The 27,725-nt window shown below is 38.8% G+C and overlaps 1 protein-coding gene across 3 annotated transcripts; it reads right to left on the bottom strand.

Moving 5' to 3' along the window:
- Window positions 1-141: 141 nt before the first annotated feature.
- Window positions 142-24,530, bottom strand: LOC145994258 (uncharacterized). Of its 3 annotated transcripts, none has more exons than XM_083130361.1 (9): window positions 24,435-24,530; window positions 19,771-20,071; window positions 18,597-18,745; window positions 15,191-15,370; window positions 12,506-12,684; window positions 6,763-7,122; window positions 3,491-3,651; window positions 2,048-2,637; window positions 142-621 (listed from the first exon to the last, which is right to left on the bottom strand). In XM_083130361.1, exons 2-9 carry the CDS (start codon window positions 20,044-20,046, stop codon window positions 483-485), a joined length of 2,034 nt encoding a protein of 677 aa, XP_082986487.1. In that variant the 5' UTR covers window positions 20,047-20,071; window positions 24,435-24,530; the 3' UTR covers window positions 142-482. The 3 variants fall into 3 exon arrangements, with proteins under 3 accessions (XP_082986487.1, XP_082986486.1, XP_082986488.1); XM_083130360.1 differs by lacking the exon at window positions 24,435-24,530 and adding an exon at window positions 22,556-22,709; XM_083130362.1 differs by lacking the exon at window positions 24,435-24,530 and adding an exon at window positions 21,600-21,783.
- Window positions 24,531-27,725: the final 3,195 nt, after the last annotated feature.

The following is a 27,725-nucleotide window of genomic DNA, read 5'->3' as shown; positions in this document are numbered from 1 at the left end:
AAATAAGATATATCAAGACGAATTTTGGTATCTGTAAAACCAAACCAGGACTTTCAAAAAAGAGAGAGATAGAGAGAGAGAGAGAGAGAAAGAGAGAGAGAGAGATGATGTTTTGTTAATATCTAAATTTATTGAGTCTGATTACAGTAAATAATACGGTGTACTGTGCATTCGTGTCAATAAATTTGTATGAAACATTTATCTATGCATAAATCAACTATATATATATATATATATATATATGTGTGTGTGTGTATGTGTACACACACATATATATTTATATATAAGAAACACCTCTTTAAAAATAGTTTTTCAACTGCTGACTATAATTTTAAAAACGTTTCAAGTAGCATTAATGATTTGAGGTGTATTTCGTTAACTTTCTTCAATTACCTATAGTATGTAGCATTAAAAATCCTTCCTCAGAAGACTAAATAATACCACCTCCTCCCTATTCTGTAAGTCAACGATTTTGCATTCGTTTAGATCTCTAAATCAGTGCAAGTGTACGGAGATCTCTTGCGGGTTCTGCTGACGACGTGGCTAGAAATATTGGTGTCCTTCTCGTTAGTATCTCCATCATTTTCATTATCTTCTGATTTTTCTGATTCCCAACGAGCTCTGCAAATGAATAAACATCATTATGATTTATACATTATATTACATGAAGAAAACAATACTTTTAATTCCTACTTTTCATGATGGTTAGTCATTGCTATAATTTGAGTTCCTCTAACTGAGGATCACATTGGTTGTAATACAACAAATAGCAATAAAGTGACACACAGACATGGAGGGAATACAGTGGAGTGGAATGAGAGTGGAGTATGTGAGAACCAGGATTGCCAGATAGTCGAGTTGTTTGATTTGGTTTATTTTACTTCGGTTTTCAGCCACTTTTGTCTAATCGCGAAGATGAGGATGAGTGATATGATGAAATTGATGAAGGGACACTCACAATGAACACCCATGCCCAGGCAGAGATCCGAACCCCCGACCCCTGGCGTCGCAGCCTAGTGTGATAACCACTCCGCCACGGAGGGGACGGAATAAAAATTGCAAATATGTATACATATACAGTATATAATAGACGACGGAACGGATCCTCATATCGATGCCGCTTTCTTATCGATTTTAACCGATACCTATACTGATGCTTGAAAATTGGTTTAATTAAAATTGCTCAAAGTATTGATTAATGTTAGTGTGTTAAGTATTCCCCTCCAATTATGTCCACCGATTTACCAAGAGTTTTGTTTTAAAATGTTCAAGAATTACATCCAAATATTAAAGTACATGTAACACAATCACAAAATCCAGTTTTTCACCCAATACTTGCGCAAAATAAAGTGAGACCTTGAATTTTGCATAATTTTCATGATAATTAGACTCCGCAGAAGTGTCGAGCGGAATTTTTGGCGAACCCGCATCAAGGACCAAAACGCCGAAAAAGGATAGGCTGCTATCGGTATCGTAAGGCATCGGTACTTATTCAGCATAGGGTGTTCCGAGAGGAAGCGGCAATACTTTTGGAACTGGTAGTATGGGTGATTCTAAGCAAAAAAGTTCATATGGACATGGGTCCGATTTTGAACGATAACGGAGATATGAACAGAAATAAAAATGATGTAGGAAAACTTAAAAGGAAATAGTAACAAGTAACTCTAATCACTGCTACACCACAAATTCATACAATAAGGATTAGTATCAGCATGTCCCTTCTCGCATTAACTTACACAATTACCATTACATTGCCATGGTTTACTTGTTACGGTTTTTGTTTACGTTTTCCTACATCATTTGTATGCAGATGTAAAAAACAGAATATAACCTTAATAAACATTTCCACTCAATTCTTCAATATTCAAAACACACCTTTCTTATGAAAAAAAAATGCTAATGGATGCAGTACTTAAAGAATATATCTTGTAATGTTTGTGCCCCATTCCCCGAGCATGATGATGCATTACAACGCAGCGACTATGTAAATATTAAATTTTAACATAAAAGATTTTGAGGACAGACAAGATGTTGATCATATGCTTACCTATTCCTATCGCGAAATTCGTGATACTCTCTTCTCCATTTTTTGGATGCTTCTAGAAGGTCTTCACCCTCATCAGCCTGAACTCTGGTGTTCAGGTCAAGTGCGCCCATTTGAAGCTCCTGAAAGTCACCGTGATCTAGTTTTCTGTCCATTGGGATTGATGAAACTACTTCTGGCTTTTCATTTTCAGCGACAGGTACTTTGTTTTCACTGTCCTTTCGATTGTGTTCTTCAATTTCTTTGCCAGTTTCTTGAATCGGACTACAAGTCCTCGAAATGCCATCTTCCAAAGGCCAACGAGGTGATGTAATATCATGCGAACTGTTCTCAGGGCTATGGTCGCCGTAACGGAGGTTATCAATCCACTCGTGATCTTCACCTCCAAGAATGTCTTCGCCAATATCTCCTTCAGAACTCACCCATCCTTGCTTCCTTACAAAAGGTAGTTCTCTTACCAGGAGGGTACCTTCATAATTCTCGCATTTCTTACTAAATGCTCCCTTTCTATGTTCCTGAACCATTTCCTGCTGCCAACAATTAATGGTGAGTGACTGTTGAGACTCAATGTTCGATTCCTCATCATCGCCAGTCTATGAAAATGCAGGAAGAATAATCAATACACTTTGAAAACAGTACTACAACAATTTGGAATTTAATACAACTGATGATTTCTATCAACCATAATACATTAAAAAAAACAGCATGCACTTAATTTTGTTGGAAGCGGCCCCGTCGCCGCCCAGCGTCGAATGACATGGGTACCTGGGGGAAACCCTGGGGGGTAAAGGCGGTCAGGGGCGTGATCCTGATCATATCACCCCCACTCACGACCGGATCAAGAAAGTGTGGGGCGTTACCCCACAACCCCTATACGCCTTCATGGCGTGTGCTATGCACAGGAGAACACTTTATCTTCACTTTTACTTAATTTTGTTAGTTGTTTCGCGTGTGACAACACGTCACAACCCGTGACCATCCCAACATTACATCCATCGTTCTTGTTATCACATCAAAAAATACTGTTAAAACAGTGAAAATATTGGGTTCAAAAGACAATTATGTTCCAGAACCATTAATAAACGTAAGTGGAAACGATTTAATTATTTATTCTCAATAATGCATATAACATTTACATGTGCACACACGCACAGAGATACGGTCCCGGTTCGATATCCGGTGGAGGCACATGCTGGTTCGGATCCCACTTTAAACTGTAGGTCCAGTCCCGATTAGAATTTGTAATCAACTTGTGTTTATATAGGTCTTTAACTTGAGTGTAAATTTTTATGCAAGTACAGTATTTTGTGTCATACTTCATGAAAACAGTGAAGAACAACATTTACATATTAATGTCGTTAAGTTATAAAGCCATCGCGAAATGTAAAACAGAGTTTCGATTACAATATTAAGCGAAAATTTAGAATTTATAGTTGTCTACTTTACCTTGTCGAGCTTTGGAGCATCACTGCCTGGGTTTTCCTGCGAATCCTTATGATTTCTTTTGCGACTGCGGAGGGCAGCGGTAAGGTTGCCACAGACAACGACTCCGGATGTCAAAATGCTGGGAGAATCAGACTTTCTTGCAGGGAAAGAGCCTTCTTCACCTGTGAGATATAGAAAGATTTAATTATAAGTATTGTGTACGATTAAATGCATAATTCTTGATATCATTGTGGCCTTGTATGCAAGGATGCCTTTTCCTATTTAGCCTATCTGAGCATTAAGTGAACTCGAAACAAATTTTTCATAACTTGTTCATACAAAAATAACTTAGTAATTGCTTGAAATAATAGAATGTAGCATATTGAACAACACATTTTCCTTTTACTTCCTATTTAATCTTAAATACTGCAAGGTTCTTATTTTAACGAAGGGCCGACCTCCGTGGGGGAGTGGTTAAAACAACCGACGCCAGGGGTCCCGGGTTCAAATCCCGCTGGTGTTCTTTGTTAAGTCAATTTCGTCATATCAGTCAGCAGAATTACAAGTGATTATTCATAAAATTTTCGATCGTATGGTAGAGGAGAAGGTTTAAATATGGATTTTGGAGTTATCAGCTCTCCTGGGTGCTGCAGCCTGGCAGAGGCTATTTGGAACTGGTTATCTGTCAAGGAAATTTTGAAATACATCATTTTACTATTTTTTTTAAATTGTTTTTTTTTTTTAAATTTAGACCTTCTATACTTAAGCATGCTATTACATTTAAGTATATATTTCATAGATATGCATTTTAAAGGCAGGTGCTTGATATATTATTTTTGTTTCCTCCGAAAATGACAAAATAAAAATGGTGGCCCATATTTAGACCTTTACCTCTACTAAATGGAGTAGAATAGGTGTTGCGTGTCTGTTTCCAACTAGCGCCAATGTACGTACCTTCTCTGACATAGACATCCGTGACATCACAGCTCGCTACGGCGCCAGGGGTTCGAATCCCGGCCTGTGTGTTGTTTATGAGTGTATGTTATCAATTTCATCATATCATACTTACCCTCATCGTCGTGATTAGCCAAGAGTTAGAGAAGAGCGACGTTAAATGTACAAATCACAATCAAATTAAAAGTTTTCTCTTGATCCTAGAGTGAAAGGATTTCCTTGGAATCACCTGAGGCAACGTGGCGCTAGTCTTCGTTGCATTCTAAATTTAGGACACCCATCGTCGCAACATTTATATCGCTACTAGGTTAACGATACTGCGTGGTTGTCATATTTATTTTGACTTGGTACTTCTAATAATATGTGTATTGAATATAGAACGACCACAAACAAAAAACCTTTCGGCCAATATCCTTCGCACACCTTTTCCTTCATCTGTTCAACTCGGGCCACAAGGAAGTCTGATCCACTCAGTCCCTCTCCTTCACGCGGGAGTACGGTGCAGGGGAGTCGCAGGTCGGCGCAGGTTCTTTGGCGTGTTTCACCTACGTCACAAACTGTTGCATTGTGGGGTCGAGCAGCCATGATTGAGGCCGGTTCTTGTAAGCATACGGAATTCAAGCGGGCGGGCAGGAGATTTGACCCTTGTTTACGATGGTACATTGTACAGTTTTCGGTTGTTTAACAGAAACTCGCGTACTATATCCTCCATTTTTCCGCGAAAGAACAGAAGGTGCGCTTCACGTCACGGAACGAGATAGTTGTTGATCAGAAGATTGGCGAGAATAAATTGTGCCAACATTAATGAACAAAGCAAACATTTCCTCTCAGGTAAGTTCATGTATCACCTTTCTCTGTGACTTTTAGTACAAATGGATCAAGCTGGTGTGTTTAATCATACTTGCAAGTAGTGTTTCTTTGTTTTTGTTTGGTAGAAAGGTGCTGATACTTCAGATAAATTTGACGATAAAAATGATAACATTCAACGTTAAATTCATATTGATAATTTTACGTTTGTACTTCATTATTTATATTTCGTTATTTAACACAAACTGTTATTAATTTTTAACCGATCCATGAGAAAAGGTGCCGATAGTATGCTTTGCGTACTGTCAGAAAAAAAGCACTGCTTGATTAAAACATATTAATGATACATCAAAGTATCCCAAATTGATTTAGTTTATTTTACTTTGCTTTTCTGCCAGTTTTGGCTAATCGTGAAGACAAAGCTGAGTGATGATATGATGAAATTGATTAAGGGAACTCACAAAGAAACCTCATTCCCAGGCCGGGACTCGAACCCGGGATCCCTGCCATCGTACCGCGTTGTGTTAACCACTCCGCCACGGAGGTCAGCATATCCAAAATTGTTAAAGCAAGGAGTGAAATTACTGTTTTCGAGCAACTCAACATTTTAAGTTACAGCGCTTGAAGAAACCTTAAAAGGAAGCAGGCGATAATGACAGAGCCTTGAAAATATTAGTAAATCTGTACTGGATGTAAATATTTCAAGCAGAATCCGAACCACTAATAAATAAGAAAACGAATTGATTCCAGGTAGCTGGGTCAAGTAATTAAACACACGTGAACTAGAGTTGGCCAAAAGTTTAGGTCCATTTTCATTTCGTTATCGTCCAGTTCATATGGATCTACACCGCAAAACATCGCCTTTTTTCCATATCTTTTTGTGTCGACTGCGCAAAGAGCTTGAACACGAAAAATTACCGCCATTTCCAGATGGCACAACATTGTCATTAATTGTACCTAGGTATGCAATGTTACCGAAATTTTACACAGTACTAACAATAAACGTACAGTTGGCGCAGGTATAACGAACGCTACGTGCAAAGAGAACGGATCCCATTCTCCTACGCGGTGGGTGTTTCCTTGCAGACGACAAACAACTCGGCCGCAAACATGGCGGCGGTGCTAATTCTGACGTCACATGAAACCCACCTATAGTAAAAAGGTATGCGCAAGTCACTTTGCTGTGAACTCCTGTTGCTCGCAGCAGCGTAATCAGTCGAGCACTCTCTTTCTGGAATATGTGGATCCTCACCGTATAACGCTCAAAACGGTAGAGAAGGGGAGAAAGCGAATGGACGGAGCAAAGCAGCGCGTGCTACTGCAAACAGCTTGTAGCATCTGCCGCGTTTTCCCCTCCACGCACCCATTCCACGCATTTATTGGTCGAACCCTCTCGAGTCACTACTTGCGCAGAGACTTGTTTTCGATCGCTTGCTCCACAGATTCCCGGGATAGGGTGTAGTTGTACGTTGTGCTAAAGTTACATGGATATTTATAGAATGTGAAAAACAGGATAACATTTGAAATCTTACCAGGATTCGAGATGAATCTAGGCTGAGCGGTCACCGCGCGTCTTGCGAGAGGTCGTTCCTTGCGTCGTGAGGCTGGCCTTGCTGTCGCAGCTCTTCTGCGTCGAGCCGCAGACGGACAGGCAGACGCCGGCCTTTTGATGTTCGAGCTCCCTTCGACTTCGGAACTCGTCTTCTTGCCAGGCGATTTTGTTGCCTCCGCATGGGAGGTAGTTGAAAGGCTTTGGCCTGTCCCAAGGTTCCCTTCGGCGTAGTTCTGAGCATAACTATCGGCGGGTTCGTATTCTGAAGAACCTTCCAAATCATCATCTTGGGACCAATCGCTAGCACTGTCGTCATCTCTCGCACAATCGTCATCTTCATCTGAAAAATAGACAGTACAAAGATGGGTATCTTGTATCCATTCGTCCTAACGTGAGATTGTAACATGGACTAAGGTCGAATCCCGGCCTGGATATTGGTGTTCTTTGTGAATATCCCTTCATCAATTTCATCATATCATCACTCACCCTCACCTTCCATATCATCACTCACCCTCATCTTCGCGATTAGCCAAAAGTGGCAGAAATGCAAAGTAAAATAAACCAATTCAATCAAATCTAACATGGCCCAGACAATGAAATAAACATATTTGAAGTTTACATTTCATTATGAGGAATAATTGCACAAGAATATACTCGCTAATTCGCTCTACCCGTAAACATAAAATTCGATACCGGTGGAGGCATATAGTGGTTCGGATCCCACTTTAAACTGTAGGTCCAGTCCCGATTAGCCTTTTGTGCATAAAGTACACTTAAAACATCAAATCAATCCAATCCAATCCATAAACATAAAAAAATAGAGGAAATGAAAGCTTTTTGGAAGCTGAACAGTAGGAGAGACTTGTCCACCCCAAATTATCCAGAAACTCGTTTTGGTGAAAAGGGGGACTTAAATGAGAGATATTATAGGTGCTAATTGAATACCAAAATTGGTAAACGATATAAGTGCCAAAATGATACAAACACCGTTTTCCAAGTTAAACTGTGAAATGTGCCATGCTTTATAATGTGGTAAACGTGAAATGTGGCTGGTAACCCTCTAAGTAGTTCAAAGGGCGTGTAAATAGGTTACTAGTGTGAACGTTCTTACGGGCTGATGTGCGGAACGATGCGATTTCCCAACACTTTCGCTTTTAGCACTTACAACGTTTACCACTTTTAGTCCTCAAGTTTCCCTGACGTATGCAAAGTAAACTCGAAGGCTCAACAGCCGTCTATGGGCCAAGGACGACAACAGATCGGCTTAGTGTGTGACTATAGGTATTTTCCACTCTTACGGCGGGCGCTCTACATGCTGGCAAGGGAAGTGAGGAGCGGGGAATACGCAGCAGACCAACCAGACAACAGCGGTGGCGCCGAGAGATACGATACGGCGGGAGGAAGTACTACGTGCACCTCGTTCTACAGGCTGCTGCGTTTCTTATCGCGCTGCATTGGTCGCATCCACGCTCCCCACTTCCCTTGCCAGCATGTAGAGCGCCCGTCGCAAGACTGGAAAAGAGCTATAGTGGTCAGCGCATCAAGTCCCATCGCCGCTGTTTCCTGGATTTCGAGCGGACTATTTCTTCTTATCAAGCAGCACTAAAATTGTCCTCAGGACGTTTGGCTACTATATGTATGTGTGTGTTGGGGGGGGGATGGAGGAGGCACAGAGAATCGAACCATTTGCTACGCGGGAGCCTCACGTTTGCAATAGGGTGAGTCAAGAAATAGATATTTCTTTTTGTTTTGCGAAATTCAAAAACACACACGACTAAGAACTTGTCTTATAATCCTATAACACCACACACAAAATATCATTGCCTTCAAATTATTTCCAGATACTGAATATTCATTAGATTTTATTAATTTTATATAAATAAATTATTATATATGTGTATATATAAAATTGAAATTCCTTGAAAACAGAACCTGAAGATACAAAGGCTCAAGAAAATGTGTTATATGATCCTATAGGCTAACCTCACAAAAATACCTGTCTCGTATAAGTCATAAAATGAAGTTTAGCCAAGGCAATTTGATCTTCAGTACGCTACCTTTTACTTTCAATCAGTTTTATGCAAATAGCCTGCTGCTACAGACATCGTTTAAGACAGAGTGTGCGTCACAAAATAGGATAGTTTCCAAATAATGTATATATGGTAAAAAGAGCTTTAGAGTGTATTTCGACTGCTTCAGCGGAACTTATACAGGGTGATTCAGAATTTCTATTACACACTTCTAGGGGTTGTGGAGGGGACTTAGTAGATCAAGATTTGACAAGGAACCCATGTCCGGAAACGTACTGTTTTGGTACTACACAGATGACAAGATCACATATTTTCACATCTCCCGCTTCACGGTAGGCAACCCACATTGACGGAGGGTGACGTCTTCCGTCACCTGATGTAATGCAGGGGTCCCCACGGGGGGGGGAGATTATGGCGCAAGTTTCGCCATCGAGATTTTTTTGGGGGGGATATTTTCCCTTCAAATAATACACAATTCAACATTTATATCTCTCTCCAAAATATATGTAAAAATGTTACACCTTAAATGCAACATATTTAATCCATTAGATGAAGAAAGCAAAGTGTTTAAGGGTATTATCAAAGGGGGTCGCTATCCAACTCTTACATATTAGGCTTCAATTGACACATGGATTCTGGGGGAGGGGGTTCTGAATTAAACTTTGTGGTGAACAGTATCCAAATATAGGTCTTAGATTATGGCGTGTATTTTAGTATAAATTGGTATGGAAATTTCGGTGGTAGGATTGAGCATTAAATTTAAAGAAGGAGATAGAAAGCTCTTGATAAAGCATTAGATCTTAGATTGTCAAGGAATTTCTGTAGTGGAGAGAGAGTTCGAACATTAAATTTTGGAGACTGTATTTACAAGTTTTTGACCCCGAACGTGCCAAAGGAGAAGCTGGAAAAGACTAAATATCTCTGGAATGGATCTTAAGAAAGTATTGACACCCCTTTAAATTGATATTCTTGAAAGCCTGCAAAGAAATGGATGAAAAATTTTCTTGCTGGCTTCGCTCGCATTAATGTGTTGCGAGCATTCGTGTTTGGCACTTTACTGAGGTGAATGTGAAGTTTTTATACTATAGCTGCATTACAAGACAAGCGATATTCTCGATAGTCTCGATTATGATCAAGGATTTTAGGGGTGGTCTTGAGTGATGGGCATCCCTGTTTAGGGAGGAGGGGCAGATCAAGTATAGTGGTCAGTAAAGCTAAGGAAAAAGTTACTGTCGTTAGACACGCAGTCGTAATTAAATACTTTGTGGGGATTACGATATGGTTTGAGGGCGCGAATGATTTGATTTGGGGGGACGCATGACATGATTTTTTGGGGGATGCACCATTGACCTTGGGGGGATGGGCAACCCTGATGTCATGTGTGCTGCTTCCAACGTGCTCTGTTTACAATCCGGTGTGCTACGACCTTCAAGTCAGTTGCTATTCAGTCATTGCGGAAGACAGTACAGTATGGTTGAATACACGTTTGCCAAGAACACCGACATGTTAATTTACGGCGAAGCTGGTCGTAATGGTAGAGCTGCACAACGTCTGCATGCAGAGCGCTTTCCGCATCGTGTCACTCCATCATATACCATTTTTGCCTGATTAAATGATGATGGAGATGTGAAATTATGTGATCTTGTCACGGGCTGCTAATTTAATAAATTAACTAATTAACTCAACTGAACTAACTCAACTGAGCTTAGCAACGCAACAACGAAGAATCTCTCGCCTCACCTGCTGGGCGAATTAAACATTACATGAATTATAATACGGTCAGGATAAGTGCCTAACAGTCGGAGTTACCGAGAATAAACCTAGGAGGATTTGATTTTAAATACCTGAAATGACGTTACATAATACTACGGTGTTTCTGAATATACACATATATTAAAGCACATATAAATACACAGTACATCTTGCCCTCTTTCACTCGATCTCACATTCATACTCTCATTCCATGGCATATGGCGACAATATGACAATTACAAAGGTTAGATTAATTACTACTTTGACCATACTCTTGCTATGTCTTGGCTACATTGCCTATTACAATTTATCGTTTAGGATTTTAAGTATAAAGTGAATAATTGTTCCTTGTGCGAACCCCTTCTATATTTTCTGAAGGTACAAATATAATTCAATGAGCTATTGTTTGCTGTTAACATAAACTCTGATCTAAAACACTGATTACTCCGCCGGAATACCGATGTCTAGGGATGCCATAGCACTGATTTAAGTTATGCAATGATTTGATTTACGCAGATAGTCGTCATCTCTCTCACACACGCACATGGTTGGATCTTACCTTCGCTGCATTCCCTCTGACCTGGGTAGGGTGAAAGTGGTCCTACAGTTCTGGAAGACATCCGCACTCCAGTGTTGCACTTCACGGTTATCCTGGTTGGCGAAAATGGATCTCCCGGCAGTTCCGTCTGGCATCATCGGATCCTGGCTTCACTCGTTCACTTCGCAGGGACGTCCAGGACGGTACACGTACACTGTCGACTCCATACGACAACTTGCGCAATAATAGGTCAGTTCTTCGCGGTCACTCGTAAGTACAGATACGTGACTTGGGCGATGAGACGAACATACGCGATGAGCCATTCGCGGTTTCACATGGATATCAAATGTTATTAACTTTTACTACTTAGGACGTTGTTTCGGACGATTGACACAGGTGGACGTGTCTGGCGTTATTCTCACATAACCACACGTATGTGCACGGATGCGTTGACGGCGAGGGGGAAAACGACCCCCTGGTTCTATTCTGCTCTACTCCATGGCTCTGAAACACTCACTCGAGGAAAACAAATCCAGACCTCGGGTCCGATTGCAACTCGCATCTAGGTCGCGCTTAGCTCACACTCCGGTGGCGATTGTAGGCAAACTGTGTCTCGCTATTCCAAATCATCCCTTTTATTCCAGATTTGAACGTGGTGACGCTCTACCCTCTATGATCAGGTGCTTGTTTATTGTTTCTGGTGCTTTGACCGTTGTCCTCCTATCCTGGTCAATGCTCACTCCGGTTCTTAACCTCTGGTAGCAGCCCCTCGCGCAGAGATTAGGTTAAATCCTCCTCCATTGTATCAGTCACGGAAAGCAAGGCCAACTCAGTAGGGTAGCGTCTCCCTTTCAATTCAGCGATGAATCTTTAATAATTCATAACTCCCGTAGTTCTGTTCTGATAAGGCTCAAATCTTGGAATCAGTACTTTCATGATGTGGTCTTTCGCTGGTTAAAATCTCATCCAATTCGGTCCATTGGTTTAGAAGTTGCATTTTTCTTGCTATTCCCATAAGAATGCATGTAAATCCGAATTCGGGCGAAAAACGGTGGTTGAGCAAGCTAGTGTTGGCTAAGGCAGTTCGCTAGACACCTGTATTCGCGACGGATATTAATATTACCAACTGCAATTAATTCCTACTAACGGGCAATTAGATTAATTACTTGTCACTCAATATTTGACCGTTATAATCTTGTCATCTGTGTAGTACCAAAACGGTACGTTTCCGGACATGGGTTACTTATCAAAACTTGATCTACTAAGTTCCCTCTACAACCCATAGAAGTGTGTAATAGGAATTCTGAATCACCCTGTAGTGGCGATGCACCTGCTATAGAATTCATCCCACCCAGTTTACTTAATACGTTAAGACTAAGGTTCGTTCAATTGCTTCTACATACCATCTTCCTCGAAGTCGTCGAGAGGCAACCCATCCAGGAACTTCAAGTGTGGAAGCAGCTTCTTTACACAGCGCCTGTATCCCGGTTGCTTGGCTGCAGGGCACTCTGATAGTATGATCTCTTCTAGTTTGGGACATATGCTCAAAAAGCTTAGATAGCCAATTTTTTCTACGTTATTCCTGTAATAAATTAAAATGTGCATCAGGATTGCTGTATTATCTTTATTACTAGTGTAAAGATTGTACTGCAAAATAATAAAAAATGCTATTAGTTATAATTAGGGCTCGGATAGTTATGCACTAAAAAGTGTAAAATATGCACTTAAATATGCCCTTTAAAACCTGTTTAATTTATAAATGCTGTATATTACAAATCATGAAAGATTACATACCAGGCAATGAATATGCATTATTCTGAATGCTCATTCGCTACACAGATTTTTTTCAATTAATATGGTTCTGCGTTAAATGAAACACAATTCACTACAGATCAAGATCATGATTGATAACAACATGTCTCAAATTTTCGAACTTGAAACTCCTTCTGTTTTCAGCTAGAATAGTCTTATATTCAGAAACACACGTTCCACTTCGCAAGATACAAGTGGACTGTATTTTAGGGCAACAAAGTCAGACACATCAAGTTCCAGATCATCTACACGTTGTCAATTTGCGATAAGAAACTTACACGCGGCGTTGCCAGCTTAGTCGATTGTTGAGGTGAGAATGACGTACTTGCCACATTTCATACAATCCAGGAAAAAGGAAAGAAAAAAGACAGAAAAGATAAAGAAAGATAAAAAATGAGAAGGGAGCAGATGAAAAATAAATACAGTATATGCTCGGTGTTCGTTGTGGGTACAAAAATATGCACAACATCAACTTATTTTCATACAAATATGCACCTACATATGAAATATGCATTTTTAGTTAAAAATCCTTAAATACTATGCAGCATCACAAGGTGACCACTTCATAGACAATGTTTTTGGTTAATATCAGTTTGTTTCTTGAAGTGTAGAAGTGTAGAATTTATTCCATTTACATAATATGCTCTAGTGAAACGTAAACTTAGGAGTAATACTAACAAATGAAAATGATATTAAAGAGGAAATAAAAAGTAGGCTTAATTCAGGAAATTCATGTTACTTTTCTCTTCATAAACTTTTGTCTTCTCGTTTAATATCTAAGAAACTAAAAGTTAAAATATACAAAACAGTAATTTTGCCTGTAACATTGGATGGATGCAAAACTTGGTCCCTTACCTTTAAAGAGGAACATAAATTAAGAGTATTTGAAAATAAGATCCTTAGGCAAATTTTTGGGTCTAAAAGGGATGAAGAGACAGGTGAGTGAAGAATGTTACGTAATTTAGAAGTAGCTACATAATTTGTATTCATGTCCAGATATTATTAGAATGATTAAATCAATATAATTTAGGTGGGCAGGTCATGTGGCACGAATGGGAGAAGAAAGAAGAGTTTACAGGATTCTTGTTGGGAAACCTGATGGTAAGAGAGCAGTAAGAAGACCAAGACGAAGATGGAGGGCTAATGTTGAGATGGACCTAAAGGAAATCGGTAGGGATGGAAAAAGGGTATATAGATCTTGCTCAGGATAGGGACAGATAGAAGGCCTGTGTTGCTGCAGCCATGAACCTTCGGGTTCAGGTTCAAGAAGTCTAGAGAGTTAGTTAGTTAGTTAGTTAGCTCTAGTGAAACGTGTTATTATTTATGCAATTTAAACACGTCAGCCAATTATGCTCATCCCTGCAGATAGTGAAAATACGTAGAAAACTGATAAAAAACATGAGATCTTACACAAGATATTGATTTTGATCAATTCTTGTAAATTAGCGTCGCTTTTCTGCCACTTTTGGCTAACCTCGGAGATGAGAATGAGTGATGACATGATGAAATTAATGAAGGGACACTCACAAAGAACACCCAGGCCGGGATTAGAACCCGGGAACTCTGGGGTCCTAGCGCGATGTGCTAACCACTCCGCCACGGAATCGGCTTTACACAATACATGAAAGCAATGAAAAGCAGTAATGCTGGCAAACAGTATCTACAAAAACTTTCACTGACATAGTTTTCATCTTCTTATATGATTGAACTTCAGTTTTGAACTTAACGTATGTCTTTTGATTTTGTAAAATTTCAGCAAATATCTCTTTCAAAATTTTAAATTAATTGGTGTCAGAAATTACATTAGACCGTATGCGAATAAAGTTGAAGTCCTGATTCGAACGCCAGTTCGGTGTCTTTGACATAGTTCGAGAGAAAGCCGACCGGACGCGTATCTGGTTTCGAGCCAGCACCTGTTTCTCTGAGCAGCGCTGTTGTCATATTTACCTGCAGAGTTTAGACATCCAACATGAACAGCGACGACATTACACTCCCAAGGTCACCATAGCAAAGGTATCCGCATCTTCACGTTATGCAATCTCTAAAGAAACAGAGTCAATTGGCAATATCTTGTTTACTCCACGTGGACTTGACAAGTCCGTTCATAAAACGGACGCTATTGGTGGGAAAGGCTAGAGGGGAGGATACACTGGGCCCACGTGGACTTGATATACGGTTTCAGAGGGAAACTGATCTTCGGAACTTTCTTTGAAGTGAAGTGGCGTTCGAATCAGGACTTCAACTTTAGAAATTAAAGATGGATCACGAAAACTCACTTCCTGAAATCCAAGACCCTGATGTGCGATAAGGAGGCGCACGGGCCGACGTCCTCGATGGAATTGTAGGCTGCGTGGAGCTCCTGAAGGCATGAGAATCCGAAGCTTCCGTCCAGAGACTCCAAGCCACACCTCGCCACCCGCAGGATGTGCAAGGAAGTCAACCCACAGCCAAGGTCTCTGAAAGATATCTCATGTAGAGCAACTTTTCTGTCATGGTCTTTCCAGTTACCAAGCCAGCAATTAACTAAACTCTGTCCGAGGAATCTTTGGAGGAGAGTTCTACATCGGCCGCACACTTTTGAGATTCCCAATCTCCAGCGTGGTAGGCCAGAGTGTATACAATTGACTATCATTTTAACGGGACAATAATCGTACACACATACAGGGTGGCCCATATTGTATCTACCAATATCAGATGGCAACACTGTTGGAATGCAGAAGTTTCCCATGGTTCGGATGAAACCCTCCACTACCACAATTTGTGTCTGAATAGGCGAACGTTCCATGGCAGACTGATTGGCAGACTTCCGTCTGCCTAAGCGTGGAAGACTTCTGCGCATGCGCACCTGCGTTCCGACAGGGTTGCCAACTGGTATTGGTAGATACAATATGCACCACCCTGTATGTGCAAAATATCCGCATTGGTAGTTTCGGCTCACAATCATCTATTTCTTTTTCATATATCACTGTGTATTGGCAAGGTAGACTAAAGTACATTTTAAAATGGTGATGGTGACCACGTTCACTTGTTTCAATTTCACTACATCTTTCACCTGACGATCCATACTTGAGGTTCCACTACCACAGACAAATTACGGTTATACGTGAACTACTAGTATTTGAGCGTACACCGCCGCTCGTTATGCCTATTCGAGCGTTATTCGCTCGAACGAAGAAACTCTCAATTTCGTACGCCGTCTACCGTCGTCCGTGCGAACTATTTTGCGCTCGAGCGAAACCCTCTCTCCCTGCAGCAATCTACTCTGGAGCAATGGAACGAAAACAAGTCTTCTGCGCAAGGAGTGACTCGACCAATGAACGCATGAGAGGAGAACTGAGTGCATGGAGGGGAAAAAGAGGCTGTAGCTGCAACCCGTTTATTGCAGCGTGTACTGCCTTGGTCAGCCCACTGTCTTTCTCCCCTTCTATACCTTCATGCGTGGCCTTTCTCCAGATTCCCGAGAGAGTAGAAGTTTCTGATATTAAGTAGGACTATTGTTAGCAATACTACGGCCAGGAGTTTTACTTTTCAAAATACAGTAAAACCGGATTAAGCGAAGTTTTAATGCACTTTCTACTGTTGTTTTAGGTTATTTCAGTAAATCCGGACTTTCGTTAAACAGGTCAACTTATCTCTCCCCCTCCCATTAGTACGGATTAACGAGGTTTTACTGTATTTATGAGCTAAGGTAATAGCAGACTTTAGGCAATGTGTGTGTGTGTGTGTGTGAATTTTCGCGTGTGCACGTGCAAGCATGAGCCATTTTATATTACAACAGTCAACAGATCACATACGTAGCTCCATGGGCGTCGCCAGAAATTTTCCTAGGGGGTCGAATCGAAGATGTCGAGAACAACCCCTCCTCTCAAAAATATTGTGATACAGAACAGTGGCGTATGCAGAAGTTTGTCAAGTAGGGGTTCATTTTTAAAATTATTGCATTATCGGTATTTTAAATTGTTGTTATTATTATATTATTATTATTATTATTATTATTATTACTAGTAGTAGTAGTAGCAGTAGCAGTTTTAGTTTATTTTATTTTAGCATCCAATAAGTTTATTATATGAATAATATAGTACTTGTTACAACCAAGATTACACAATAGATACTTCTAACATTAGTAGCAGCAGCATCAAATGCAGTAGTACAAGAAGCTTAGGAAAGTGCGAAAGTTACAGATTAGCAGAGTTTCAGTGTTGCAAATTATTAAAGTTTCGTACCAAATTCGATATCTCAAGATCATTTTTAAACAATGACGCAAAATGAGGTGAAATAAAGTGCTTCGTTTACCTATAAATTGCCATAAATTAAAAAAAGTAGATGGAATTTTCCAGGGGGGGTTAACCGACCGATTTGACCCCCCTGCCAACGCTTGGTAGCTTTCAATGGTTGAAATAAAATATACCTAACCTTGAACTGACAAAAAATAATCAATATTCACAAAACAATTTTGAATTTTCTAAAAAGTTTTATGACTAGATTCAAGATAATTTATGACAGGTTTTAAAACTAAGTATAATAAGGTCTAAACATCATTCTTTCGATTTTCACTCCTTTTAAACGGTTTTCGCTTCCTTAAGTACATACAGTTCTTTTTTTTGCTGGCGGTAGGTAACGATAGTAGTAATAACATTTAATTTTAAAGAAAGCAATTTGTGTGTTGCACGTTCATTCATGAATATACTATAATACTATAACATTTTGAGTAGTTGTCATGATACACACAATAACAAACCAACTTGAAGAGTAGGACCTTCCAGAACCATTCTTCCCAGAAAAAAATATTTGTGTGTGTGTAGTTATCTTACAAATTATATATTTCTACCCAACGTGAGCAACAAGAGGACATTTCAATAAATTTGTCAAAAATATGAAAGAAATCGAAGAGACAGTCGCTGTTGACAATCATGAACCCTGACTACCCAAATGCACTAATGGAATGTTCACATGTTCTGTTCATTGTACACTGCCTCCCCGATGGCGCAGTGGTAGCGTCGTCGCCCTGTAATCAAGGGTCCCGGATTCGATACCCGGTAAGAGGCACAAGTGGTTCGGATTCCACTTTAAACTGTAGGTCCAGTCCCGATTAGCCTTACTGTGCATAAAGTGGACTTAAAACAACAACTCAACTGTTCATTGTACTGTCACCATTTGTAAACTGCGTAGCTCTAGCTGTGATATTGGTGCCAGAATAAAACCAGTGGAGAGGCGGAATATTTTCTGTTTGCGTGAGGTGTCATAAGCAATGTACACTTAGTAGTATAGAAAAGTTGGCACTGGCGTTAAAGTAACATTTATTTATGCGGTTTTGCTTGTTTGGTGGGATACGGTTAGGGAGGCAGCAGGGTGGTATTTGTAGGGGGGATGGAGGGATTTCCTCCCTCTAGGTACTTGTGGTCCCCCTTCTGCTTGATAAATTTTATCCATGGGGGAAATGTTATATGGCATAAAGTCATTATCTCATGCTGTCCCTAGACAGTCAGTAGAATTTCCCCTTACTGGAAATTTCTTAAATACTACACTGGAAGGCAGGCTGATTGCCGGAGGGAGCGTCAACACCCTTCCCCTTTCACCACTCTACAGCGTTATTCCAGCCTGAACGCAGAAGACCTATGATGTTTCAATTTCCCACAGCCCCCTTCCACAATATTTTTACCTTACACACAGACAACAAATTACCTTAGGGATGGCATACAGCTGCCATCTAGCGTTAACTCCCTCAAATTAGGCATGTAGATACAAAGTCTTTGCAAACTCATATCTCGAACGATTACTCGAAGTTTCAACTCTTCCACGGATTGTAAATCACTTGTTCCTGCTACTTGCCTCTGAAATAAGAAAGTAGTTATGAGTTTCAGTTCATATGTTATTACACAGTAATCTAATTATAGTAGGCTCAGGTAGTAGCGGCGATTGGGTGCCAAAACTTGTGAGGCAACGACAATTTACTTTTTGTGAGTAGACAAGGCTTAGCATTAAGAGGCCATAGTGCTGGGTTGCCCCTAATCGCCGGCACTGAGCCCAGGTATATATGGATACAGTGAAACCCCGGTTTTAGTGATATGATGCTGTTATATTCCTATTCTTATACCATTTCTTTTACCTCTTCAAGTAATAATAATTATTAATTAGCCAATTATAATTATTAACATATTATTTATAAACGCTATTACTATTACAATAGAGAAATTTAGTTCGGACCACTTCCTAGTTATAGCTATCTGCCTGAACATTAAGTACTATGCTTTAATACCGAGTGACCACAATTAAAATTGCCCTACTTGGTATAGAGGCTACGGAGACCATGGGGAAGCGAATGCTGATGAATAAAATAGTTCACATTTTCACCACCAGGTTGAAATGTGGCGCTGAAGTAACAACAACCAGTAATTTGAGTTTATCTCTGTACAGCAGTGTTCAATATGTGCCCTGTCAACGTGAATGACGCTTTGGAAGCGAACGACAGTGTGATGATCAATGGTCGCACGAAGGGTTTGGCGGGCACCAGATTTCAGCGCCACATTTGCACCTGGTGGTGAAAATTTGAACTTTTTATTTTTTCGTCAGCATTCGTTTTCCCATTGTCTCTATAGCCTCTATACCAAGTTTCAGGGCAATTCGTTGCATCGAACGGGCTCCAGAGGGCTCTGAGAAGGTTAACTTTAATTGTAAACACCCGGTATAATACAATGAAAAAAGACAACGTAAATAGGCAAAAAGTCTGCATCCTACTTATTGTACTCTCAAGTAGACGTGAAAAGTATAACCTCCATGCCAACTGTCAAATAGGTATTTCATTTGTACGGCAACCGTTACATGTGACTGTTTCCTATTTAATACACCTAAGACTTACGAGCATTATAGGCAAAGTATGGTCCATAGGAAGACAATCCGAATATGGCATTGGGATAGGGAGCAAAATAGGATTTGAACCTCCAACATTCTCCATCTCAATCCTTCTTGTAGGTTGTTCTGGAGTAGGACTGTTAGGTACGGGAGAAGGCGAGGAAGTAGCGTACTGCGAACTGGAATTACAATCCGAGGTTGCGACGGATGCAGAATCCGACGTCGTGGAAGCCCTGGATGATGGCCGATTCATTGTTGGTGCACATACCGTGTGTGGGCTCATTGAATTTGCCAAGGATGCTGTTCTCCTGAAAGGAACAACTTAGTGAATGAACATGCTAAACAGCCAGTGGCCGAATTAGAAATAAATTATTGCCGGTACGCTCCTATGTACAGACTTGTCTTTTGATACAATCCTTCTTCTTGCGATTTCTTAAATAATACATCGACTCTCATTCTCTCTCTTTTATCACCGCAAATTGCAAACCTTTCCTATTGTTATTGTCATTGATAAAACTTGAATAGGAATAATAGCTAATAATTATTACCACGGCGATATTATTATACAATAAACTACTATAAAGTAATAAAATAACACTAATTCATTTCAATTTAATATTATTATTATTATATAAATGAGGAGACTTCGTTACTCCATCATCCAGATGAGCGAATAGTCAGCACAACTGTTTACCATTATTTTCCCTGCATTTCATAGCTGTCGTACTTTGTTAATAACTTTTACAACCTCGTTTAAGAGAAGGCTTTAAAAGTTAGGGGGAGGGAATTTTACTCGTAAAGTTTATGTTGTTTCGCGTCTTACATATAATTGTTGTAATTCTGAAAACTGGGAAACCATTCATTCTGGATAAAATGATAAAATATGAAAATATATCCTGCTTCCTGTATTTTTACACTTATATTTTTCGATATAATACAGTTTTTATTTTGGTTACTTTGTTCGAATACTACCTCAATGAACTTTATTTATATTATTAACAATAAAAAACAAGCTTTCTGCTTTTTTTGTAACTTGAAATTAATTATACCAATTTCGAGGTGCGTAGACGGACCTGCTCGACCCCCTCCCTCCTAGCGACGTTCTTGGTTGAACCATCCCAGCATAAATAGAAGCGTTGGGGAAGAGTTGAGGGCATGAACTCGCCCCTGAAAGTTATAGGTTGAATTTCTTGACAATAATAGAGGGTTTCGTTGCCTTGGTCTTGTGTCTACTGCACTTTATCATACATTATTCATCTTTATTGACGCGATTAACTTAAAGGAACTTGAATGAGCAACTGTCAAACGAAAATTTCCACTAAAAGTGGTCGTACTCCATGTAAATAACAAAATGAATCAATCTCGAAATTATTAATGTTTACAATTGCATTTAGATTTAAATTGAAATGTTTAATAGAAATAATTGAGCCAGTTGAGTCACTTGAATAGATTTTGTATTTTGTTTTCTGCATCAAAGCAATGGAATGGAGGTATACTTAATGAAAAGCAATAAACCAGTATTACAAACGTTTAACGATCCAAAATGAACTGAACTGAAGTGGAACTGCATAAGTATGATATATTTAATAATATAGTTTACGTATCCAGTGGGTGGGAATAATTATCCATACTTGGAATTGTGTTATTCCTTCATAACCGGAGGGTGGGATAGTTCAAGATAGAGGTTGGGAAAAGGGCTCGGGTACCCTTTTCTACACCCTCGATTTTTCGCACATTTCAAATATTCTCGTTACGAAAATTAGTTCTTCATAAGAAACAATGTTTCTAAATAGCGCGGAAAGTAATTTTTTTAGATCTACGTGCTAGGAAACTTACGTTTTTCAATATTTAGATTCCTTATGTAACGTCGAAACGGTTTTGCAGGGATTTGATCATGGCGCATCTTGGATTCATGTCACAGGCGCACGTCTGAACATTTTCTTTTTCTTCTTATCTTTGACTTGTGCAATGGGATAATTTGCAATTTTTTCTTGTTATGAATGACTTGTGCAATGGGATAATTTGCGATTTCAATATATTATTTATGTAATTTATTGGCGGATTGGATATTTGAGACATTGCAATTGTTCTGTCCGACTTTAGACATTGGAATTGATTTGTGTGACATTGAATTAAGACAAAAGGACTAAATATGAGATTGACACACGTTCAACGGATGAAGGACATAGAGGACTTTGTTCGACGAGACATACGGGACATTGTAATTGACTTACAGGGAACCTAGCCCCACGAACCATTGGCGCTAGCCCCACGAACCATTGACGCTAGCCCCACGAACCATTGGCGCTAGCCCCATGAACCATTGGCGCGTGGATAGGTTAGTTCAGTTAGGTTGAGATCGATAGTTAAAATTTGGTGTCGTGTTAGTATCACGATCTAGAAATTGGAAATAATTGCGAACCATTTCAAACGACAAAATTTCAACTTTAAACGGCTGTACAGTCGTAAATACTTCTTTCCGCGCTCCAATTTTTTTTATTCACAAATAGGATCAAATAATGTTCATAATGAAAAAGAAAAAAATTCAAAATTCGAGGGTGTAGAATAGGGTACCCGACCCGGAAAAAGCCCCATCATCCCCTTTCAAATCGCTTCCTGATTTAGTCAAACAATGACGCTATGCTTAAGTTTCAGTAGGTAATGCGTTTGATTGTATATGTTGGTTTGGTTATGCAATATTCAACAAGCTTACTTTTGATTTGGTTCTAAATGTGACAAGTGAAGGAAATATTTTAATAATTACATTCGCATTCTTTACTTGGTTTACTAACCTTCCAAGATATGGATTTGCAACATTCCAATCCATCCTATCACTAGTTTTGAAAAGACACGAACATATTACGACGAGTATAATTAGTTTGTAACATGACTAATACACATATAATCTAGTTTTCTTGTGTGTTATATTACATAATCTTCAACATATTCTTTCATGTAGTCAGATAAATATTGTAACATTGTTGTTTCACGTGTTTAGAATGTGCCAATTTGGATAGCGTTTCATGAAGCCAATTCAGCCGAAATGCAAATTTCCTAGCAAATAAAAATTCTCGTCATTACTTATAACTAGGGCCCGGGACTTTGTAGTGTAAGACTGGAAAATATGTATGTAATTCATAAAAATTGAAAAATTTGTCATAAAAATTAAAAATATATCAAAAAAATAAAAATATGTCAGAAAAAATGAAAAATATGTCAGAAAAAAGCAGAAATATTCCCATTAAAGCCAAGAATATGCACAAGAGTACTTTCAAATTTCTCATTATATGGGATGTCAATATCTTCCAGGGAAAACCGAATAAGGTGGGGGTGGGGTTTTAAATAGAATTCCTTTAATCGAAGAATGTAGCGGGGAAAATACGAAAATATCGTGAGGTTCACTGCAATTATCCTAAGTTTTATTCACTATTATGTAGGGATTTACGCCTCTGTGGAATCCTTGTGGCAGTTCGCTAGAGCTCTGGTAAATGTAGGCAATCGATACAGAAACACAACTTTTTTAGGCAGATTTTGATGTTTCACCATGCCTAAATGCTGCAATACTGAAGATCTCTTCGAATATCCTACCTGGTTTCACACAACTTCCAATACAGAATCTTGTCGTGTGTGGAGAACACATCACTCCCAAATTCTGTAACATAGCCCCTCAGTCTCGCCGCAAAATTATTTTACAGGAGGCATTCTATTCACTCGCACGGATGCGTGTCTGGCTCAAACGACAAGCGATCTTGAAACTCCCGTAATCAATTGCCGATAGAGTATGGGCTGTAATGTACCGAATATTATTTTTACTTTTGTCTGTTGTGAGAACCGAAAAGAAGGTAAACGAGAACAATTGAAACTTCTTTACTTCCAGTGTTCGCACAACAATGAAAGAGAATGTTTATCAATAATGTTTCCACGGCTATCAATTGTCGGTGGGATAAAAAAATGGGGGTATTATTTGTCTGTAGTTGATAAGAAAAGACGGCATCTGCTTTTAAGTTCTTCGTTCGCAATTTCCTTATCCTGCCATAATATAAACTATCCGTTGCGCTAATGGTATAAAGAATAAATTATAAAATAACCGATTATACCGTATATGCAAGACAATTACGAAATTACACAGAAATATGTCTTATTACGAGAAAATTGCAGAAATATGTTGTAAAAACGCGAAATTGGTAAAATATGTAAAAATATGTCTCAAGTTCGTATATTTCGGCTCATTTTCATTAGATATCACCCCAGTATTCGATCCGACACCAAATAAAAAAATATGTTATAACATAAAGTCCTGGGCCCTACTTATAACATTCATTTTGATTTGATTTGGTGTGTTATGTCCACTTTATGCACAGTAAAGCTAATCGGGACTGGACCTACAGTTTAAGGTAGGATCCGAACCGCTGTGCCATGTGCCTCCACCGGGTATCGAACCCGGGACCCCTTGATTACAAGGCGACTACGCTACCAATGCGCCATCGGGGAAGTTCCTTGTAACATTCATAACTAATATTTGGTTCTCTAGCACTAACAAGGCTAGAACTACTTACAATAAAACACTCGAATTGTGCTCAGTGAATTTATTTTAATGTGTCTGTTAGATGAGAATGATTTTGTCAACGTTCAATATGCCAATTTTTCTTAGGAAATAAAAGTAGAACTGACCTTATGTATCGTGCACCTAGAATATTTAGAACGACGAATAACAATACTTATTCTGTTGTACTTGTTTCTGTTGACGAAAATGATATAACACGTTCCCATTTGTTGCTTAGCAACCACTTTGTTGGTAGCTGGCGCCTGCGTACAGTTTAGTTTTTCATGCAACTCAGACAAATGCCGCTCAATATTCCATCTCAGAGTTGCCAGATCATTTTTATACTTTGCGGACGGAAATCTAGTTTGAATGTCCAATCAACAACGTCACACGAATTCGGAGAAATTTATCATATTACATTACATTCAGAGAAGTTAAATGAATACCCATTGTTTCAATCAGTTAGAATTACAATGAGTACGTACAAGACCCGCAAAATGGAGCGTTGCGTTGAATCCTGGTATGTTTCTTGTGAATAAGCAGCCATGATGGTGATGGAAACGCAACAGTTATAAGCATTCCGAATCGAGTCTGCAGAATAATATTCAGATATGGAAATCTTAATTAGTACAACTGAAGATTTAGTGTTCTTCTAAATAAAAATAAAATGTATAATAACTAAGAAACCATTTTAAGTGATTAAATAAAGAAATTTGAATTCGGTTTATCAAAGCACTCATTTTAAATCATTCGTCTACTATTATTGTGATAATCTTTTTTGTGTACTTGTCTCTTGTTTCACGTAAACTGCTGGAAAGAATTTAGAGTTTTTGCTCTAAAGCCGGGTTCCGGGTTCGAATCCTTGGCTGGGCATAGACGTCAAGTAGTTCTCAAGTAGTAACGTGAAGTGAAGTTGAACGTGTAGCCGCATCCCCACTATGCCTGTGGCAGAGCCGAGTGCAAATGCAATCGTGCATACAGTCTGCACGCTTGTGCTGCATTTTTCCTACACTCGCCATAGATAAGTATCATCTCGACCTTTTCAGAGTTTGAAAATACTATTTTCTTAGCAACAGTTCTGACGTACCGGTACGTACAAACGTGTGGTTAATCAGTGTACTTTGTTAGGTCTTTTCTTTATTTCATAAATTTGTTAAATCAATTTAAAAGAAAGAAAGAAAAATGTATAAGGTGCAAGGGATAAAAGTTGAAAACTTAAAGATTTCTGATAACCAAACGCGAAAAGTTGATTGTTCCGATGTACTAAAAAAAATATGACGTAAATAAATGAACGCCAATAAAAAAAATAGAAATATGTTAATGTACTAACCTTTATGAATGTAGCTAACTCATTGCGGAATTTTGTGTTTGATTTAAAGGTTAAGTTACCTTGATTTAAAGGCTACAGAGTTAGATTTTCATGGTGGTATCGCTTGGATTCTGTGTGAATAGCGTGTTGAATTGTTTGTTCTTCTAGTTTGAGATCTAATTAATTGAAGTTTGATTTGAGAATAATAGTTCTAGAGTTCTAGATTTACATTTTACATTTGATATGTGAAAGAGAAAAGCTAAATAAAAACGCTTGTGATTTCCCAAGATGGCTCAGGATGTGAAGATTAATGAAGAAAATGTAATGCAAACAATCCAGAGTGATATGAGCGTGATTGTACCTGAGCATTTAGCGGAAATGGAAGTTAGTGATAAGACTTCTTTCAAAAGAGGTCGATCTAATGAAGAATGCACAAAATCTAAAGTGGAGAAAAACCCAAAAAGTCCTAAAGTTAGTGCAAGTACAAATGTTGGTGTCGTTAAATACAGCAGTGAGGCATATGACATGTCTTTATATTACGAGGGACATCAAGGCTCATATATAGTGTTGGTGGACAGTACATTACCTGGATCACAGAGCTTGAATACCGTAAATTTAGGTTATAATTTGTGTAAAGAGAAGGTTGATGTTGAATTCGTTAAACAAAGTGGTTTGAAGCAGGCAAAATTGATATTTCGCACAGCATATGATGCTACAACAAATGCTGATTTTAAAAAAAAAAAAAAACATTCGTTTTACATAGCCACTACTGCATCCGTAAAATATTCGCAGTCGATGGGGAACTATGGGTAAATTGCCAATGATTTTGCAATTTGGCATTAATTCTATCCCCCCTACAAATTTCAGTCTCGTAGCTTTATTAAACACACATCTACATCTGTAACACTTAGCTATACATAAAAACAATTTGTGTGTACATAAATAACAACTTTTATAGCATAGGTAATTGTTAAATTAATACTCTTCCATGAAAGTTTTGTTCTTAGTTCTACACAGAGAATGGAAAAGACTTTTCTCTCATTATTATATTTATTCATTATTACATTACTATATTATATTTATACCTTACACTTAAATGAAAACCTCGTTTATTACTTGAATTACTTGAAAGTTACATAATTTTCACTCACTTATCATGAATGTTTCTTATTCTTACGGAAAAAATATTTGTTTGAGTTAACATAACAAATGTTCGCTTACACAAATAGCTGTTCGGTTGTTCCAAACATTTTTTTGTCCTGTGTAGACACTAGTAGCATACCAAACTTTAATTCTAAATTGTGTAACATTCTGTAAATATTTATATTTCACAAATTAATCCATTCGAAGCTATAATAACATGTAGCAAAAGCTAGCAATTTTGGGGTACATATATTTGTTTTGAGGAAGTAGGTGCAAGTCGTCCTACCACGTTTTATATAGCTTCAATTTGTCATCAAGACAAGATTGGTGACAAATATTTTTTACAAACTATAATTTAGTGTTGGTTTCCAAGTCATGTGTAAAGTAACTCTCCCTGGTAATTGGCGTGCAAGAAAAGCCATAGGTGGTGACAATAAATATCTTATCTTGTGCCGTTAAGTTCTAACTCCCTACTCAACCCTTATTCTAAAATAAACTTCCCAACACAGCTATTGTGGTTAATCACTAGCAGAGAAATATGTGCTGTAGTTCTCTAGCAGATTCTACATAGTGTTGGTTGATTGGTTGATTTGGTGTTTTAAGTCCACTTTATGCACAGTAAGGCTACTTAGGACTGGACCTACAGTTTAAAGTGGGATCCGAACCACTTGTGCCTCCACCGGGTATCGAACCCGGGACCCCTTGATTACAAGGCAACGACGCTACCACTGCGCCATCGGGGAGGCCCTCTACATAGTGTAGAAGTATTTATAATGAATCCTTAATTCCTCCTGAAATCTCTTTCGAATGTCCTTAAAGTCATTACCATCTGCTCCTTATTAGGAACCAAGCGATCACGAAGGTATTCTTGTTGTCACGACCCATCACTAATCAAACAACCTCCCGCGTCGACGGTCAAGGAATCTTAGATCAAGTTTCCAAGCTGCAATCAAAGAAAGTCTAGAAA

This window comes from Lepisma saccharinum, chromosome 10 (genome assembly GCF_977018435.1).
Source record: "Lepisma saccharinum chromosome 10, izLepSacc3.1, whole genome shotgun sequence".
Lineage (NCBI taxonomy): Eukaryota > Metazoa > Arthropoda > Insecta > Zygentoma > Lepismatidae > Lepisma > Lepisma saccharinum.
This window is presented reverse-complemented; position numbering and strand designations above follow the sequence as displayed.

Bases quoted from the DNA above. Each gene is read 5' to 3' on its own strand.
- LOC145994258 (XM_083130360.1), bottom strand. From the start codon at position 22,590: ATGGATTGGAATGTTGCAAATCCATATCTTGGAAG. The intron at 20,072-22,555 runs GTTAGTAAACCA...TGTTCCTTTCAG, and splicing joins GCAAATCCATATCTTGGAAG to GAGAACAGCATCCTTGGCAA. The intron at 12,685-15,190 runs GTGAGTTTTCGT...AATTTATTACAG, and splicing joins AGGGTCTTGGATTTCAGGAA to GAATAACGTAGAAAAAATTG.